Source organism: Heptranchias perlo, chromosome 3 (genome assembly GCF_035084215.1).
Source record: "Heptranchias perlo isolate sHepPer1 chromosome 3, sHepPer1.hap1, whole genome shotgun sequence".
NCBI lineage: Eukaryota > Metazoa > Chordata > Chondrichthyes > Hexanchiformes > Hexanchidae > Heptranchias > Heptranchias perlo.
In genome coordinates this window covers 106,558,247-106,574,517 of record NC_090327.1, presented here as the reverse complement: position 1 = coordinate 106,574,517, position 16,271 = coordinate 106,558,247, and the positions used below count along the sequence as shown (strand labels likewise).

Genomic DNA, 16,271 nt, shown 5'->3' with positions numbered 1-16,271 from the left:
CAATTATTGATTTGTTTACAAAACATTGTAAGTTGATATAAAGGCTATTAAACCTTTTTAGAGGCAGAACATTAGGCTTGTGTGTGCTTTGTTACTGCATGTATTGTGCAGTGTTCTATATGCAGTGCAGATATTGCTACCAAATGTTGCAGCATGCTGTACAAAAACAAACAGATCTTAGCAACAGAAGTTAGAGTAGCTGAGCTTTTAGCATTGTAAAGACACGTCAACACGAGTAAAGTTTTGACCGACTATATCCATCACACATATCATTGATTCATTTCGCATTGATTCTTTTGGATTAACCCTGCTTCGAACTTAAGAGCTCCACTGAATGGTATCAAAGAAGCAGATAATGTGGATTCCACAGTTAGGCTAATTGGTGGTTGAAGGTAATTTTGATAATGTGAGAGCTCCGTAAATTAAGATTTGTAGAGCTCTGTTTCCCACCTTTTCAGTATCTCTTAATTTGATTCTGCAGGTGCATTTGTATTGCCTCTATTTTGGTGTTTCTGTCTTGGGAAGTGATCTCTGAGTCATCCTAGCTCTTTGACTTGCAGTCAGCTGTAGGTTTTGCTAGGCTCTGCTATGGAATGTTGGAGGTTCAGTTCCTGAATCAATGGAAATGAGGGGGACCAGCTCCCACATTTACTTTCAGTAGCTTGAGCCTGGGCTGTTTATATTATGAAGTACAGCAAATGGAGGAAGACCCACAGGACTCCCATTAGCAGTACTATAAATATAAAAACACCATCTTAGATCCTTATCCACCATAACTGATAATCGTCAAAGTGGACCTCAACTTTTACTTTTTTTTTGTAGGTCACCAGCTGGTGGAAATTAGAGTTCGAGCACTGAGGAATATTTTGTGCAAAATTGATCATGGTTTGATTTCTGTCATTGATCTGGCTCAAGAAAAGAGGCTTTTCATTCGATTACTTGAATGGTTCAACTTTCCAACTGTTCCAATGCAGGGAGAAGTGCTCACCCTATGTAGTCGGCTTGTAAAGGTGAGTTATTTGTACAGCACCTTCTTCAGTATGTTTTATTGTAAGTGTATTAGAGGAATCACTTAAATGTGCGAGGTATTGGGAAATGGAAAGAATACTCTTGTCCGTTATTTTGTTTTTAATTACCATCCATGTTTATAAATAAAATAGAATGCACCCCTATTGAGACAAGAAAAAGGATTCTGGCAATGTTGCTCAGTGTTGAGCCCTGCCCTGTGAATGGTAAATTCAGGTTGGTGTCGAAAACTTAATTACCTATTATACACAATGCATTAACTCCAAACACTTATTTTCAGACAAGTAAGAATTTTAATTAAAAGAAACTTGAGCTCAAGGGAAGATCTGCTCTGACAATGGTCAGAACTACCACTTCCCTGGACAAAGGACACAGTTCACATTTATACAGTTCAATCAGCAATATCTGTCTATCATAGAATATGGGCGTACATGTACATTCCCCATTAGTTCAAGTGGTTAGTCAATCAAGCAGGGAGCCTGCCTCCTCTGGACATCCATAGCTCATTCCTGCTTTGGCACGAGGTAGGCCTCGCAGGCCCGAGAACACCACCTTCCTAAATTCCAAAGCTGGTTAATCAGTAGGGCTGAAGTCAGAATCAAGGCCACATGGCCTCTCAAGAAACTGTATTCTCATTATATTATAAGCCAGCAATACCCTTATCTGCACGGGGGGAGGGGGGGGGGAGGCCAGACAGTACCAAGCACCTGGACAGCCAACTTAATTATCAACGTACCAAGGACAATTGTGTCTTTCTGTGTGTGTGTGTGAAATTGTAACTACCCTATGTATGGGAGTCAAGGAGTTAACATTGGTCAAATACCCATCATGCTTTTCTCTTTTTATGGTCCAGTAACTGTTCACGTATTTCTACATTAATGTGGTCTTTATGGTTTTCCACATTGGCTTAATCAGTGATCCTATAAATCTGGTGAATTATGTAGTCAGCAGAATAGACTCTCTGGTATGATTTACAACATGTTGTGAAATCACAACTTATCTATTATGGTTTATATTTCTTTTTGAACTGCAGTTAACTCCAACTATTTTCCAAAACTTCAGTAGAAAGATTCAGGACGATGTACGCCTGTATTATCAGAGAATCTGGATCATACACCCGGAATGTGATGACTAGATATATACTTCCAGGTTAAATATATGAAAGTATTATAGAGATCACCACACCTCTCCAGCCTTAATCTATTTCACCTATTTTCCTCCTTCTCAAAGTGTGCCATGAATAACACTGGGGAGAATTCAGAATAATGGATGGTTGGGAGTGAGTAATCAAGTTGTAGCTTTTTTTTTTCTGTCTTGCTAAGGTTCAGCAACCTTCTTGTGCCTTGCTTACATGGCCATTATCTGTATCACAGCCGTGGCTCAGCGGGAGCACTCTCACCACTGAATCAGAAGATTGTGGGTCCCACTCTAGGGACTTGAGCACAAAATCTAGGCTGACACTCCAGTACAGTACTGAGGGACTGCTGCACTGTCTGAGATGCTGTCTTTCGGAAGGGACGTTAAACCGAGGGCCCTGTCTGCCCTTTCAGGTGGAGGTAAAAGATCCCATGGCACTATTCAAAGAAGAGTAGGGGAGTTCTGCCCGGTGTTCTGGCTAATATTTATCCCTCAACCAGCACCTTTTAAAAAGAAAACAGATTAGCTGGTCATTATCACATTGCTGTATTTGGGACTCTGCTGTACGCAAATTGGCTATCGTGTTTCCTACATTGCAACAGTGACTACACTTCAAACGGTACTTCACTGGCTGTAAAGTGCTTTGGGATATCCTGAGGTTGTGAAAGGTGCTATATGAATGTAAGTCTGTCTTTCTTTAAATAGTATGCTATTCAAATGTGAGGGACATCGTCGCTGAGTCCGATCCTATCCTCACCCTACATCCACACTAGTGCACTTAATAACAAATTTCATTGGACAGCAAATGTGAATTGTGACTGATTCCACTCCCCACTCCCAAGAACATGACCGGACAGATGGTCTGAGAAAGCAGGGCAAAGACCAAGGGAAGTCGAGATTAAACTGCATTTATTTCAATGCAAGAAGTCTGATGGGCAAGGCAGATGAACTCAGGGCATGGATGGGTACATGGGACTGGGATGTTACAGCTATTACTGAAACATGGCTAAGGGAGGGGCAGGACTGGCAGCTCAATGTTCCAGGGTACAGATGCTATAGGAAAGATAGAGCAGGAGGTAAGAGGAGGAGGAGTTGCGTTCTTGATTAGGGAGAACATCACGGCAGTAGTGAGAGGGGATATATCCGAGGGTTCGCCCACTGAGTCTATATGGGTAGAACTGAAAAATAAGGGAGAGATCACTTTGATAGGATTGTACGACAGACCCCCAAATAGTCAATGGGAAATTGAGGAGCAAATATGTAAGGAGATTACAGACAGCTGCAAGAAAAATAGGGTGGTAATAGTAGGGGACTTTAACTTTCCCAACATTGACTGGGACAGCCATAGCATTAGGGGCTTGGATGGAGAGAAATTTGTTGAGTGTATTCAGGAGGAATTTCTCATTCAGTATGTGGATGGCCCGACTAGAGAGGGGGCAAAACTTGACCTCCTCTTGGGAAATAAGGAAGGGCAGGTGACAGAAGTGTTAGTGAGGGATCACTTTGGGAGCAGTGATCATAATTCCATTAGTTTTAAGATAGCTATGGAGAATGATAGGTCTGGCCCAAAAGTTAAAATTCTAAATTGGGGAAAGGCCAATTTGGATGGTGTTAGACAGGAACTTTCAGAAGTTGATTGGGAGAGTCTGTTGGCAGGCAAAGGGACGTCTGGTAAGTGGGAGGCTTTCAAAAGTGTGTTAACCAGGGTTCAGGGTAAGCACATTCCTTATAAAGTGAAGGGCAAGGCTGGTAGAAGTAGGGAACCTTGGATGACTCGGGAGATTGAGGCCCTTGTCAAAAAGAAGAAGGAGGCATATGACATGCATAGGCAGCTGGGATCAAGTGGATCCCTTGAAGAGTATAGAGATTGCCGGAGTAGAGTTAAGAGAGAAATCAGGAGGGCGAAAAGGGGACATGAGATTGCTTTGGCAGATAAGGCAAAGGAGAATCCAAAGAGCTTCTACCAATACATAAAGGGCAAAAGGGTAACTAGGGAGAGAGTAGGGCCTCTTGAGGATCAACAAGGTCATCTATGTGCGGAACCACAAGAGATGGGTGAGATCCTAAATGAATATTTCACATCGGTATTTACGGTTGAGAAAGGCATGGATGTTAGGGAACTTGGGGAAATAAATAGTGATGTCTTGAGGAGTGTACATATTACAGAGAGGGAGGTGCTGGAAGTCTTAACGCGCATCAAGGTAGATAAATCTCCCGGACCTGATGAAATGTATCCCAGGACGTTATGGGAGGTTAGGGAGGAAATTGCGGATCCCCTAGCAGAGATATTTGAATCATCCACCGCTACAGGTGAGGTGCCTGAAGATTGGAGGGTAGCAAATGTTGTGCCTTTGTTTAAGAAGGGCGGCAGGGAAAAGCCTGGGAACTACAGACCGGTGAGCCTGACATCTGTAGTGGGTAAGTTGTTAGAGGGTATTCTGAGAGACAGGATCTACAGGCATTTGGAGAGGCAGGGACTGATTAGGAACAGTCAGCATGGTTTTGTGAGAGGAAAATCATGTCTCACGAATTTGATTGAGTTTTTTGAAGGGGTAATCAAGAAGATAGATGAGGGCTGTGCAGTAGACGTTGTCTACATGGACTTCAGCAAAGCCTTTGACAAGGTACCGCATGGTAGGTTGTTACATAAGGTTAAATCTCATGGGATCCAAGGTGAGGTAGCCAATTGGATACAAAATTGGCTTGACGACAGAAGACAGAGGGTGGTTGTGGAGGGTTGTTTTTCAAACTGGATGCCTGTGTCCAGCGGTGTGCCTCAGGTATCGGTGCTGGGTCCGCTGTTATTTATTATTTATATTAATGATTTGGATGAGAATTTTGGAGGCATGGTTAGTAAGTTTGCAGATGACACCAAGATTGGTGGCATTGTGGACAGTGAAGAAGGTTATCTAGGATTGCAACGGGATCTTGATAAATTGGGCCAGTGGGCTGATGAATGGCAGATGGAGTTTAATTTAGATAAATGTGAGGTGATGCATTTTGGTAGATCGAATCGGGCCAGGACCTACTCCGTTAATGGTAGGGCGTTGGGGAGAGTTATAGAACAAAGAGATCTAGGAGTACAGGTTCATAGCTCCTTGAAAGTGGAGTCACAGGTGGATAGGGTGGTGAAGAAGGCATTCGGCATGCTTGGTTTCATTGGTCAGAACATTGAATGCAGGAGTTGGGATGTCTTGTTGAAGCTGTGCAGGGCATTGGTGAGGCCACACTTGGAGTACTGTGTACAGTTCTGGTCACCCTATTATAGAAAGGATATTATTAAACTAGAAAGAGTGCAGAAAAGATTTACTAGGATGCTACCGGGACTTGATGGTTTGACTTATAGGGAGAGGTTAGACAGACTGGGACTTTTTTCCCTGGAGAGTAGGAGGTTAAGGGGTGATCTTATAGAAGTCTATAAAATAATGAGGGGCATAGATAAGGTCGATAGTCAAAATCTTTTCCCAAAGGTAGGGGAGTCTATAACGAGGGGGCATAGATTTAAGGTGAGAGGGGAGAGATACAAAAGGGTCCAGAGGGGCAATTTTTTCACTCAAAGGGTGGTGAGTGTCTGGAACGAGCTGCCAGAGGCAATAGTAGAGGCGGGTACAATTTTGTCTTTTAAAAAGCATTTGGACAGTTGCATGGGTAAGATGGGTATAGAGGGATATGGGCCAAGTGCAGGCAATTGGGACTAGCTTGGTGGTATAAACTGGGCGACATGGACATGTTGGGCCGAAGGGCCTGTTTCCATGTTGTAACTTCTATGATTCTATGATAAGGCCAGTTGTTGCACTATGACTGCTTCCCTGCCTGAGATCAACTAATTCAGAACAGTCAACCATTAAACCTGACACTGGGAATATATATGATCCTAAAAGTCTTTATAGCTCAGCGTACTCCATACAGCATGTTTATCCACTGAACTATTAGGGAAATCCCTGCTATCTAGGTTCTTCAGCTCAGAGCAATGAGCATTTCAAGACTGTATTAATAAAATTGGTGTCTCTTTTTGGTTCCTCTGTATCCCACCACAAGATCCTGTAGTACTTTTTCTTTATTCGCTCGGGAATGTGGGCGTCACTGGCGAGGCCAGCATTTATTGCCCGTCCCTAATTGCCTTTGAGAAGGTGGTGGTGAGCTGCCTTCTTGAGCCACTGCAGTCCATGTGGTGAAGGTTCTCCCACAGTGCTGTTAGGAAGGGAGATCCAGGATTTTGACCCAGCAATGATGAAGGAACGGCGATATATTTCCAAGTTGGGATGGTGTGTGACTTGGAGGGGAACGTGCAGGTGGTGTTGTTCCCATGTGCCTGCTGCTCTCGTCCTTCTAGGTGGTAGAGGTCGCGGGTTTGGGAGGTGCTGTCGAAGAAGCCTTGGCGAGTTGCTGCAGTGCATCCTGTGGATGGTACACACTGCAGCCACAGTGTGCCAGTGGTGAAGGGAGTGAATGTATTTCAGTATACTTCTGCTTCTATGTGGAGTGAAACAAATAAGGAAAATTGTTGGGATAGCTACAGCAGAACTGGTCTGATTCATTCTGTGAATATAGTTGCATACAGCGTACCTATCCTTTCTGCCCCTTGAATCTGATGCTACTCAGAGATGCATTTCCATCTCTGTATGTGTGTGCACACTTGCACGTGCCTCTGAGGAAAAACAAGGTATTTTTGTCTAGTTTTAGATGTGACTGTCCCTTTAAAAGAAGTCACTGTCTATCAATGTTTTAAAAAATATGACTGCAGTTCAGAATTCTGTACCAAGTCTACTCTGATGCAATGTTTTGTTGGTTGCACATGAGAGAAAATAATTCAAACTTAAATAATGGTATGTGATTGGTTCAGTTTTTATATGATTTACAATTTTCTTTTTTTAAAATCTGAGTGGTGGGATATCCAAAACCCAGAAAATCCTTGCAACAATTTGCCATTGTATAAAAAGGACCTGTTATGTTCAAATTGGAGAGTCAGCATAAAAAGGACCGCTCAGTTTGAAACTCCTGAAAGAGAGAAAAGTCAGTTTGAATTTCAAGGAAATAGAGTAGATGAATTTAGCTTCCACTGTGAGAATCAAAGGAAGAGAAACACTTATTAAAAGTTATTTACAAAGAGTTAACATAGTTCTTAGAGTTGTAATGTTTTCATGGTTTTTTTCTATTCTCGGAGTTGGTTGGAATGATGTCACTGTAAATATATAGGTACATTATATGACTTGCTGATGTACTTGTTTATATTTTGCTTAATATTTTTAAAGTAAAATGAGGTTTTAATTTTATATCTACCTCTTTTGAAGATTGGCGTGAGATCTTATGGAGGCATAAGATAAGTCTAGTAAAGAAAGAAAGAACTTGAATTTATATAGTGCCTTTCACAACCTCAGGACTTCCCAAACGCATCACAGCCAACAAAGTACTTTTTGAAGTGTAGTCACTGTTGTAACGTAGGAAAATGTCACAGCCAAGTTGTATACGAGTTCCCACCAATAGCAATAAGATTAATGACTAGATAATCTCTTTTAGTGATGTTGGTTGAGGGATAAGTATTGGGTAGGACACTAGGAGAGCTTGCTTGCTGCTCTTCTAATAGTGCCATGGGATCTTTTACATCCACCGATAGGGCAGGCGGGGCCTCGGTTTAACTTCTCATCTGAAAGACGACACCTCTGACAGTGCAGCACTCCCTCAGTTCTGCACTGAAGAGTCAACTTAGATTATGTGCTCAAGTCTCTGAAGCGGGGCTTGAACCCCTGACCTTCTTACTCAGAGACAAGAGTGCTACCACTGAGCCAAGGCTGACATCTAATAGCAAGGGTAGAGGGTATTTTGAGAGTAAGGAGGGTTGCGTTTCATCCATGAAAATAATATAGGATAAGAAAGCTAAAATAATCTAGTTCAGAGGGTTAGAAAATACCCAATAATGTAAGGGTTTTCTTATTCATTACTCAGATGTGTCTGCTGCCTCTGCCAGTAATGAACTGACTATGAAGTTATCATAGTATGGTACAACACAGGAGGAGGCCATTCAGCCCATCGTGCCTGTGCCGGCTCTTTGAAAGAGCTATCCAATTCGTCCCACTCCCCTGCTCTTTCCCCATAGCTCTGTAAATTGTTTCCCTTCAAGTTAATTAAAGAAGAAAGAATTTATGTTTCTAAAACATCTTTCCTGACCTCAGGATGTCCTGAAATGTTTCCCAGCCAATGATTCATTTTTAAGTGTGGCCATTGCTGGTTTGTAGGCAGCAGCCAATAAGGCCTTATATAAGAGGATGGGTAAAAAGACCCGATGTAATCATGGTAAAGCTCTTAAATGGACAGTATCACTCATTTTTTATGTCATGTTAGTCTGCAATCACAAAATGAGGAAGAATAAGTACTACAAAGTTAATCCAACATTTCTTTTGTTTTTCCATTTAAAGTATTCTTCAGTAGCCCAACTATTCAGAGAAATTGGAGCTTTGGAATTTCTAGCACAACTGCGACCCAATGTGGAGCCAAAGCTCCAAGCCTACATCGATGAGGTTATGGATGATCTGTTCAAACTGCCTGATACCATTGTTGATGTACCAACTGTTGCCTATCAGTTGCAGCCTCTGAAATCCTCAGAGGACAAAGGTAACCTGAGCACATTGATGTTAAACTTATGGTGTCAAATACTAGGAGAATGTATTTAATTAGTTTGTCACATTCCTTTGTAACCTTTTGAACTGGATACTTCCCAGCATAATGATGCAAGATGTTTAGCAATTACTGAGGTGGACTAATGAAATACTTAATGTTTGCAGTCTTTGGGGAAAACGACTTCAGTGACTAGCGTATTAGCATATTAACCACTTTCAACAAATTTTTGTTTTAAACATGTGTGAATATACTTTACTTCAAAAAACCCAACTTTGAAAAGTAACTCTTTTGCCAAATCCTTTCTGTGGCAAGGATAGCTTCTTTGTAAATAACTTTGCTCCTTACAAGGTGTACCACCATAACTGCCAATGCTCATGGACACCAGGAGCCAACGAACTGCTTGAAATCCTGCTGGAGTGATGTGCAACCCCTGTGCCTGGCACCCCTGACCCCTTGTGCGAACTACAGTTCCATGTATTATGTGGCAGAGTAGGCCTGCACGGTTTGGTGGACCCTGAATTGCTTCTGCTACCCCTGCAGCTGGACCATCGTGCAGCTTCATCTCATGACTATAGCTGGGTGCTGTTCCTGGGTTCTGCCACGGACTGGCTCTACCTGTCCATCTACCGCCTAGACGAGGCAATCACACCTCACAAATAGTTTGCCTTATTCTCAGCCAGACAGTGCACCACATGGTTTCTGATCGCTATTTCAACCTGCACCACATGTGGTGCAGACCTGCTTCCCAAACACCTTGCCTTCCCTTGAACACACTATCCCAGGATATGGTGCATTTTTAAATTTAATCTGTGAGATGGGGGGGAGGGAGTGGGGTGAGTTCTCCATCTGTCTATCTTTCTCTGAGACCCTGGTTGTGGTTGGCCAGCTGCACGTCCTCCACCTCCTTTCTGTTTGCCCTGTTTGGGCTTCCGTGGATAGTAAAACCCTAAAATCATTTGGTGCATCGCTTGCTGCTTTCTTGCCTGTCTCCTTTCTGTGGAAAAATTGTCCAAAAAAATCCCAAAGCATGACAAGGATACACATTTGATCAGATTGTCCAGTGCCAGAAACTGGGTGACTGGAGTTTGGATAACTCCTTTTTGCATCTAGTCATTTAAAGCTGTCCACCTAGAAGTGGCATTAAATCTTGTGTGTAATGCTTGAAGAGTAAATGAATGTTGGAGGCGCAGAGATCTCGGAGGGTTGTAGGGCTGGAGGAGTTTACAGAGATAGGGAGGGACGAGGTCACGGAGGGATTTGAAAACAAGGATCAGAATTTTAAAATCGAGGTGTTCCCGGTCTGGGAGCCAATGTAGGTCAGTAAGCAGAGGGGTGATGGTTGAATGGGACTTGGTGCAAGTGAGGATACAGGCAGCAGAGTTTTGGATGAGCTCAAGTTTATGGAGGGTGGAAGATGAGAGGCCGGCCAGGAGAGTATTGGAATAGTCAAGTCTGGAGGTAACAAAGGCATGGATGAGGGTTTCAGCAGTAGATGAGCTGAGGCAGGGGCGGAGACGAGTGATGTTAGAGGTGGATGTAGACGGTCTATGTCGTGGTCCACGTAGATACCGACGACGTAGGTAGGACTAAGAGAAAGGTTCTGCTGAGAGAATTTGAGCAGCTCGGGACTAAATTAAAAACCGCAAAGGTAATAATCTCTGGATTATTACCTGAGCCACGAGCAAATTGGCATAGAGTAAAGATCAGAGAGATGAATGTGTGGCTCAAAGATTAGCGTGGGAGAAGTGGGTTTTGATTCGTGGGGCACTGGCACCAGTACTGGGGAAAGAGAGAGCTGTTCCGTTGGGACGGACTACATCTGAACCATGCTGGGACCAGAGTTCCAGCGAATCGAATAACTCTGGAGACAGATAGGGCTTTAAACTAAATAAGCTGGAGGAGGGTCCCAGTGGAGAGAAATCTAGAATGCTAAAGAGAAAAGACAAAGAAGCAGTGCAGGAAAGTGATTGGGGTAAGGATAACCAGATCGTGTCAGGAAGGGACAGAGCGTACAAACAAAAGAGTGCACTAGCAAATAGGGTGCGGGTAAGAAAAAATGGTTAAAAAAATGTTAAGATGTCTAAAAATGTTATAAAGACAGATCTAAAGGCACTGTATCTGAATGCACGAAGCATTCGTAATAAGGTAGACGAATTAACAGCGCAAATAGATGTAAATGGATACGACATAATTGCGATTACGGAGACATGGCTGTCGGGTGACCAAGGCTGGGAGCTGAATATCCAAGGGTATTCGATATCTGGGAAGGACAGACAAAAAGGAAAAGGAGGTGGGGTGGTGTTTTTAGTAAAGGATGAAATCAGAGCAATAGCGAGAAAGGATATTGGTTCAGAAAATCAAGATGTAGAATCAGTCTGGGTGGAGTTAAGAAGCACCAAGGGGCAGAAAACACTGATGGGAGTTGTCTATCGGCCTCCAAACAGTAGTGGTAATGTAGGGGATGGCATCAAACAGGAAATGAGAGATGCATGTAACAAGGGTACTACAGTAATCATGGGTGACTTTAATCTATGTATAAACTGGCCAAACCAAATTAGCAATAATACTGTGGAGGATGAATTCCTGAAGTGTGTACGAGATGGTTTTTTAGACCATTACGTTGAGGAACCAACCAGGGAACAGGCTATCCTAAATTGGGTATTGTGCAATGAGAAGGGGTTAATTAGTAATCTTGTTGTGCGTGGTCCTTTAGGGAAGAGTGATGATAACATGATAGAATTCTTCATTTAAAATGGAAAGTGAAGTAGTCCAAATCTAAACGAAGGAAACTACAAAGGTATGAGGAGTGAGTTGGCTATGATAGATTGGGAAGCTTCATTAAAAGGCATGACGGTGGCTAACATTTAAGGAACGAATGCATGAATTGCAACAATTATACACCTTTCTGGTGCAAAAACACCAAAGGAAAAGAAGCCCAACCATGGCTAACAAAAGAAATTAAGGATAGTATTAGATCCAAAGAGGAGTCATATAAAGTTGCCAGAAAAAGTAGCCAGCCTGAGGATTGGGAACGGTTTAGAATTCAGCAAAAAAGGACCAAGAGATTGATTAAGAGGGGAAAAATAGAGTATATGAGTAAACTTGCAAGGAACATAAAAGTGGACTCTAAGAGCTTCTACAAGTATGTAAAAAGAAAAAGATTAGTGAAGACAAATGTAGGTCCCTTATAGTCAGAAATGGGAGAATTTATAATGGGGAACAAGGAAATGGCAGAGCAATTAAACAAATACTTTGATTCTGTCTTCACAGAAGAGAACACAAATAACTTTCCAGAAATGCTAGGGAACCAAGGGACTAGTGAGAAGGAGGAATTAAAGGAAATTTGTATTAGTAAAAAAAAATAGTGCTGGAGAAATTAATGGGACTGAAAGCGGCTAAATCCCCAGGGCCTGATAATCTGCATCCCAGAGTACTAAAAGAGGTAGCCATGGAAACAGTGGACGCATTAGTTGTCAACTTCCAAAATTCTATAGATTCTGGCACAGTTCCTGCAGATTGGAGGGTGGCAAATGTAACCCCACTATTTAAAAATGGAAGGAGAGAGAAAACAGGGAACTACAGACTGGTTAGCCTAACATCAGTAGTAGGGAAAATGCTAGAATCTATTATAAAAGATGTGATAACAGAACACTTAGAAAATATCAGTGGGATTAGACAAAGTCAGCATTGATTTATGAAAGGGAAATCATGTTTGACAAACCTACTGGAGTTTTTTGAGGATAAGGGAGAACCAGTGGATGTGGTTTATTTGGATTTTCAGAAGGCCTTTGATAAAATCCCACATAAGAGGTTAGTGTGCAAAATTAAAGCACATGTGATTGGGAGTAATATACTGCCATGGATTGAAAATTGGTTAACAGACAGGAAACAGAGAGTAGGAATAAATGGGTCTTTTTCTGGGTGGCAGGCAGTGACTAGTGGGGTACCGCAGGGATCAGTGCTTGGGCCCCAGCTATTCACAATATATATACCAATGATTTGGATGAGGGAATCAAATGTAATATTTCCAAGTTTGCTGACGACACAAAACTAGGTGGGATCGTGAGTTGTGAGGAGGATGCAAAGTGGTTTCAAGGCGATTTAGACAATTTAAGTGAGTGGGCAAATACATAGCAGATGCAGTATAATGTGGATAAATGTGAAGTGATCCACTTCGGAAGGAAAAACAGAAAGGCAGAGTATTATTTAAATGGTGATAGATTGAGAAATGTTGATGTACAAAGGGACCTGGGTGTCCTTGTACACCAGTCACTGAAAGCAAACATGCAGGTGCAGCAAGCAGTTAGGAAGGCAAATAGTATGTTGGCCTTCATTGCAAAAGGATTTGAGTACAGGAGCAGGGATGTCTTACTGCAGTTACACAGGGCCTTGGTCAGACCACACCTGGAGTATTGTGTGCAGTTTTGGTCTCCTTACCTAAGAAAGGATATACTTGCCATAGAGGGAGTGCAGCGAAGGTTCACCAGACTGATTCCTGGGATGGCAGGACTGTCGTATGAGGAGAGATTGGGTCGGCTCAGCTTGTATTCACTTGAGTTTAGAAGAATGAGAGGCGTTCTCATTGAAACATATAAAATTCTGACAGGGCTTGACAGACTGGATGCAGGGAGGATGTTTCCCCTGGCTGGGGAGTCCAGAACGAGGGGTCACAGTCTCAGGATATGGGGTAGGACATTTAGGACTGAGATGAGGAGAAATTTCTTCACTCAGAGGGCGGTGAACCTGTGGAATTCTCTACCACAGAAGGCTGTGGAGGCCAAGTCACTGAATATATTTAAGAAGGAGCTGGATAGATTTCTAGAAACAAAAGGCATCAAGGGGTATGGGGAGAGAGCAGGAATATTGTATTGAGATAGAAGATCAGCCATGATATTGAATGGCGGAGCAGGCTCGAAGGGCCGAATGGCCTACTCCTCCTATTTTCTATGTTTCTATGTCTTGGTGATGGAGCGGATATGTGGTCAGAAGCTCATCTCAGGGTCAGATAGGACGCCAAGATTGCGAACGGTCTGGTTCAGCCTCAGACAGTGCCAGGGAAAGGGATGGAGGTGGTGGCTAGGGAACGGAGTTTGTGGCAGGGGCAGAAGGCAATGGCTTCAGTCTTCCCAATATTTAGTTGGAGGAAATTTTTGCTCATCCGGTACTGGATGTTGGACAAGCAATGTGACAAATGAGACACAGTGGAGGGGTCGAGGGAGGTGGTGGTGATGTCGAGCTGGGTGTGGTCAGCGCACATGTGGAACCTGATGTTGCGTCTTCGGATGATGACGCCGAGGGGCAGCATGTAGATGAGAAATAGGAGAGGGCCAAGAATAGATCCTTGGGGGACTCCAGAGGTAACGGTGCGGGAGCAGGAAGAGAAGCCATTGCAGGTGATTCTCTGGGTACGACTGGATAGATAAGAATGGAACCAGGCGAGGGCAGCCCCATTCAGCTCGACAACAGAGGAGAGGCGTTGGAGGAGGATGGTGTGGTCAACCGTGTCAAAGGCTGCAGACAGGTCGAGAAGGATGAGGAGGGATAGTTTACCACGGTCACAGTCACATAGGATGTCACTTGTTACTCTGATAAAAGCCGTTTCAATACTATGGAAGAGATGGAAACCTGATTGGAAGGATTCAAACATGGAGTTGTTGGAAAGTTTGGCATGGATTTGGGAGGCAACAACATGTTTGAGGACTTTGGAGAGGAAAGGAAGGTTGGAGATGGGGTGATAGTTTGCAAGGACAGTGGGGTTAAGGCTGGGTTTTTTGAGGAGCGGGGTGATGACAGCAGATTTGAAGGAGAGGGGGACAGTACCTGAGGAGAGAGAACTGTTCACATTATCACCTAACATGGGGGCCAGGAAAGGAAGTTGGGTGGTCAGCAGTTTGGTGGGAGTAGGGTCGAGGGAGCAGGAGGTGGGTCTCATGGTCAAGATGAGCTTGAAGAGGGCATCAGGGGAGATAGGAAAGAAACTAGAGAAAGATGCAAGTTCAGAGCTAGGGCGGGGGGAAACGTAGGAAAGTTTAACTTGGTGGGCTAGGGGAAGGGAGAGAAGCGGCAGAGGCAGCTGAACGGATGGTCTCAATCTTAGTGACAAAGTAGTGCATGAGCTCCTCCCACTTGTTGTTGGAGGTGAGGATGGAGGCGGCAGGGGAGAGGGGTTTAAGAAGACAGCTCGTAGTGGAGAAGGGAAGCCGGGGGCTATCTTTGGATTCCAGGATGACCCTGGAATAATGAGCAGTTTGGCAGAGGAGAGCAGGACCTGCTTTATGTGGTCCAGCCAGATCTGGCAATGAATGGCTGAACCAATTGTCTATCATAAACGTTCAATTCTGTGCCCCTTGGACTTAAGGGAGCGGAGATGAGGGTCGTACCAGCGGGAATGATCAGGGTGAGATAGAGTAATGGTTTTAATGGGGACAAGGGCATCAGAGGTGGAGATGAGGTTGAGCAGATTGGTAGCTGCAAAATGTCTTGCTGAATGGAGGGCCAAAGGCTTAAACAGTTGGGAATTTGAAAGTGCAGTTGTAAGTGACTTGCAGGAGAGCTTTTTCCAGGGGTGAACACAGAAGGAAGTGGGGTTGGGAGGGGGAAGAGGGATGTGGGTAGAGAGGGATACAAGGAATATGATAAATTATACTTTGATATTTCCCTGATGGCAACTCTGGCATCGAGAATTGTAATGGTAAGCTTGGGGGAAAAGCTGAGGAAAGGCATTTTACCATTACAGGAGAATCATTCGCTGACTGATTTTTGATGCATAATGTAAAAATCTATATTCTCATGTTGTGAGAACTGGACCTTATTGGAAGTGTTTTCCTAGTAAAATTATCAGTTTGCCTCACACAAATTATCTCCTGTAAAAATGCCATTTGATGTTAGTGATTTGAGAGACTTAGTAGACTAGATGTCAGGTTCTGATTTGAAATTTTAAAATGCTGCTAAATGTGAGACCTACCTGTAACACCTAGCTTGTATTAGGAGTAAAAATAATCCAACTTTTAAAAATTTCTACAGCTATGCCACCTGTTACATTCGAGGAGGAAGAAACAGTGGTTGGTTACTTTCAGAGAAGCAACTACAGTAAAGTAAAACCAAACGAAATTCTGCCTCAGAAAGTGATTGGTGAGTTGTCCAGAATCCTATGCGCTCGTATGTTTTCAGATATGGTTTTCCTTTTAGAAGATTTAGTCTTGAGGACTGAGATCCCAGCATCATCATCTGCTACCACCTTCTTCACTAAAAATTCCCAGACACTATTGCTATAGTGGAATAGCAGAAGGTGCAAGGAGGCCAAGGCTGACTGCTGAAAAGTCAGGTTTCAGCACACGGTCATTACAATGTAAAACTTTTTAAAGTCAAGATATTAGTAGAGATCCGTTGCACAAACAGCCCCATTTTAAGATGTTTTATAGATATTCATCAGTCATGTAATATGTGTATTGTATAAAATTTGTGCCCTCTGAACAGGTCGCCAGTTCCTTTTT

The 16,271-nt window shown here is 43.2% G+C and overlaps 1 protein-coding gene across 2 annotated transcripts in view; it reads left to right on the top strand.

Moving 5' to 3' along the window:
• Positions 1 to 16,271, top strand: part of rttn (rotatin) — a 316,401-nt gene that overhangs the window by 46,141 nt on the left and 253,989 nt on the right. For both annotated transcript variants that reach the window (XM_067981445.1, XM_067981444.1), the window contains exons 2-4: positions 823 to 1,010; positions 8,577 to 8,772; positions 15,802 to 15,909. In XM_067981445.1, coding sequence (XP_067837546.1) covers positions 823 to 1,010; positions 8,577 to 8,772; positions 15,802 to 15,909 — 492 coding nt within the window. The remainder of the gene's footprint in view (positions 1 to 822; positions 1,011 to 8,576; positions 8,773 to 15,801; positions 15,910 to 16,271) is intronic.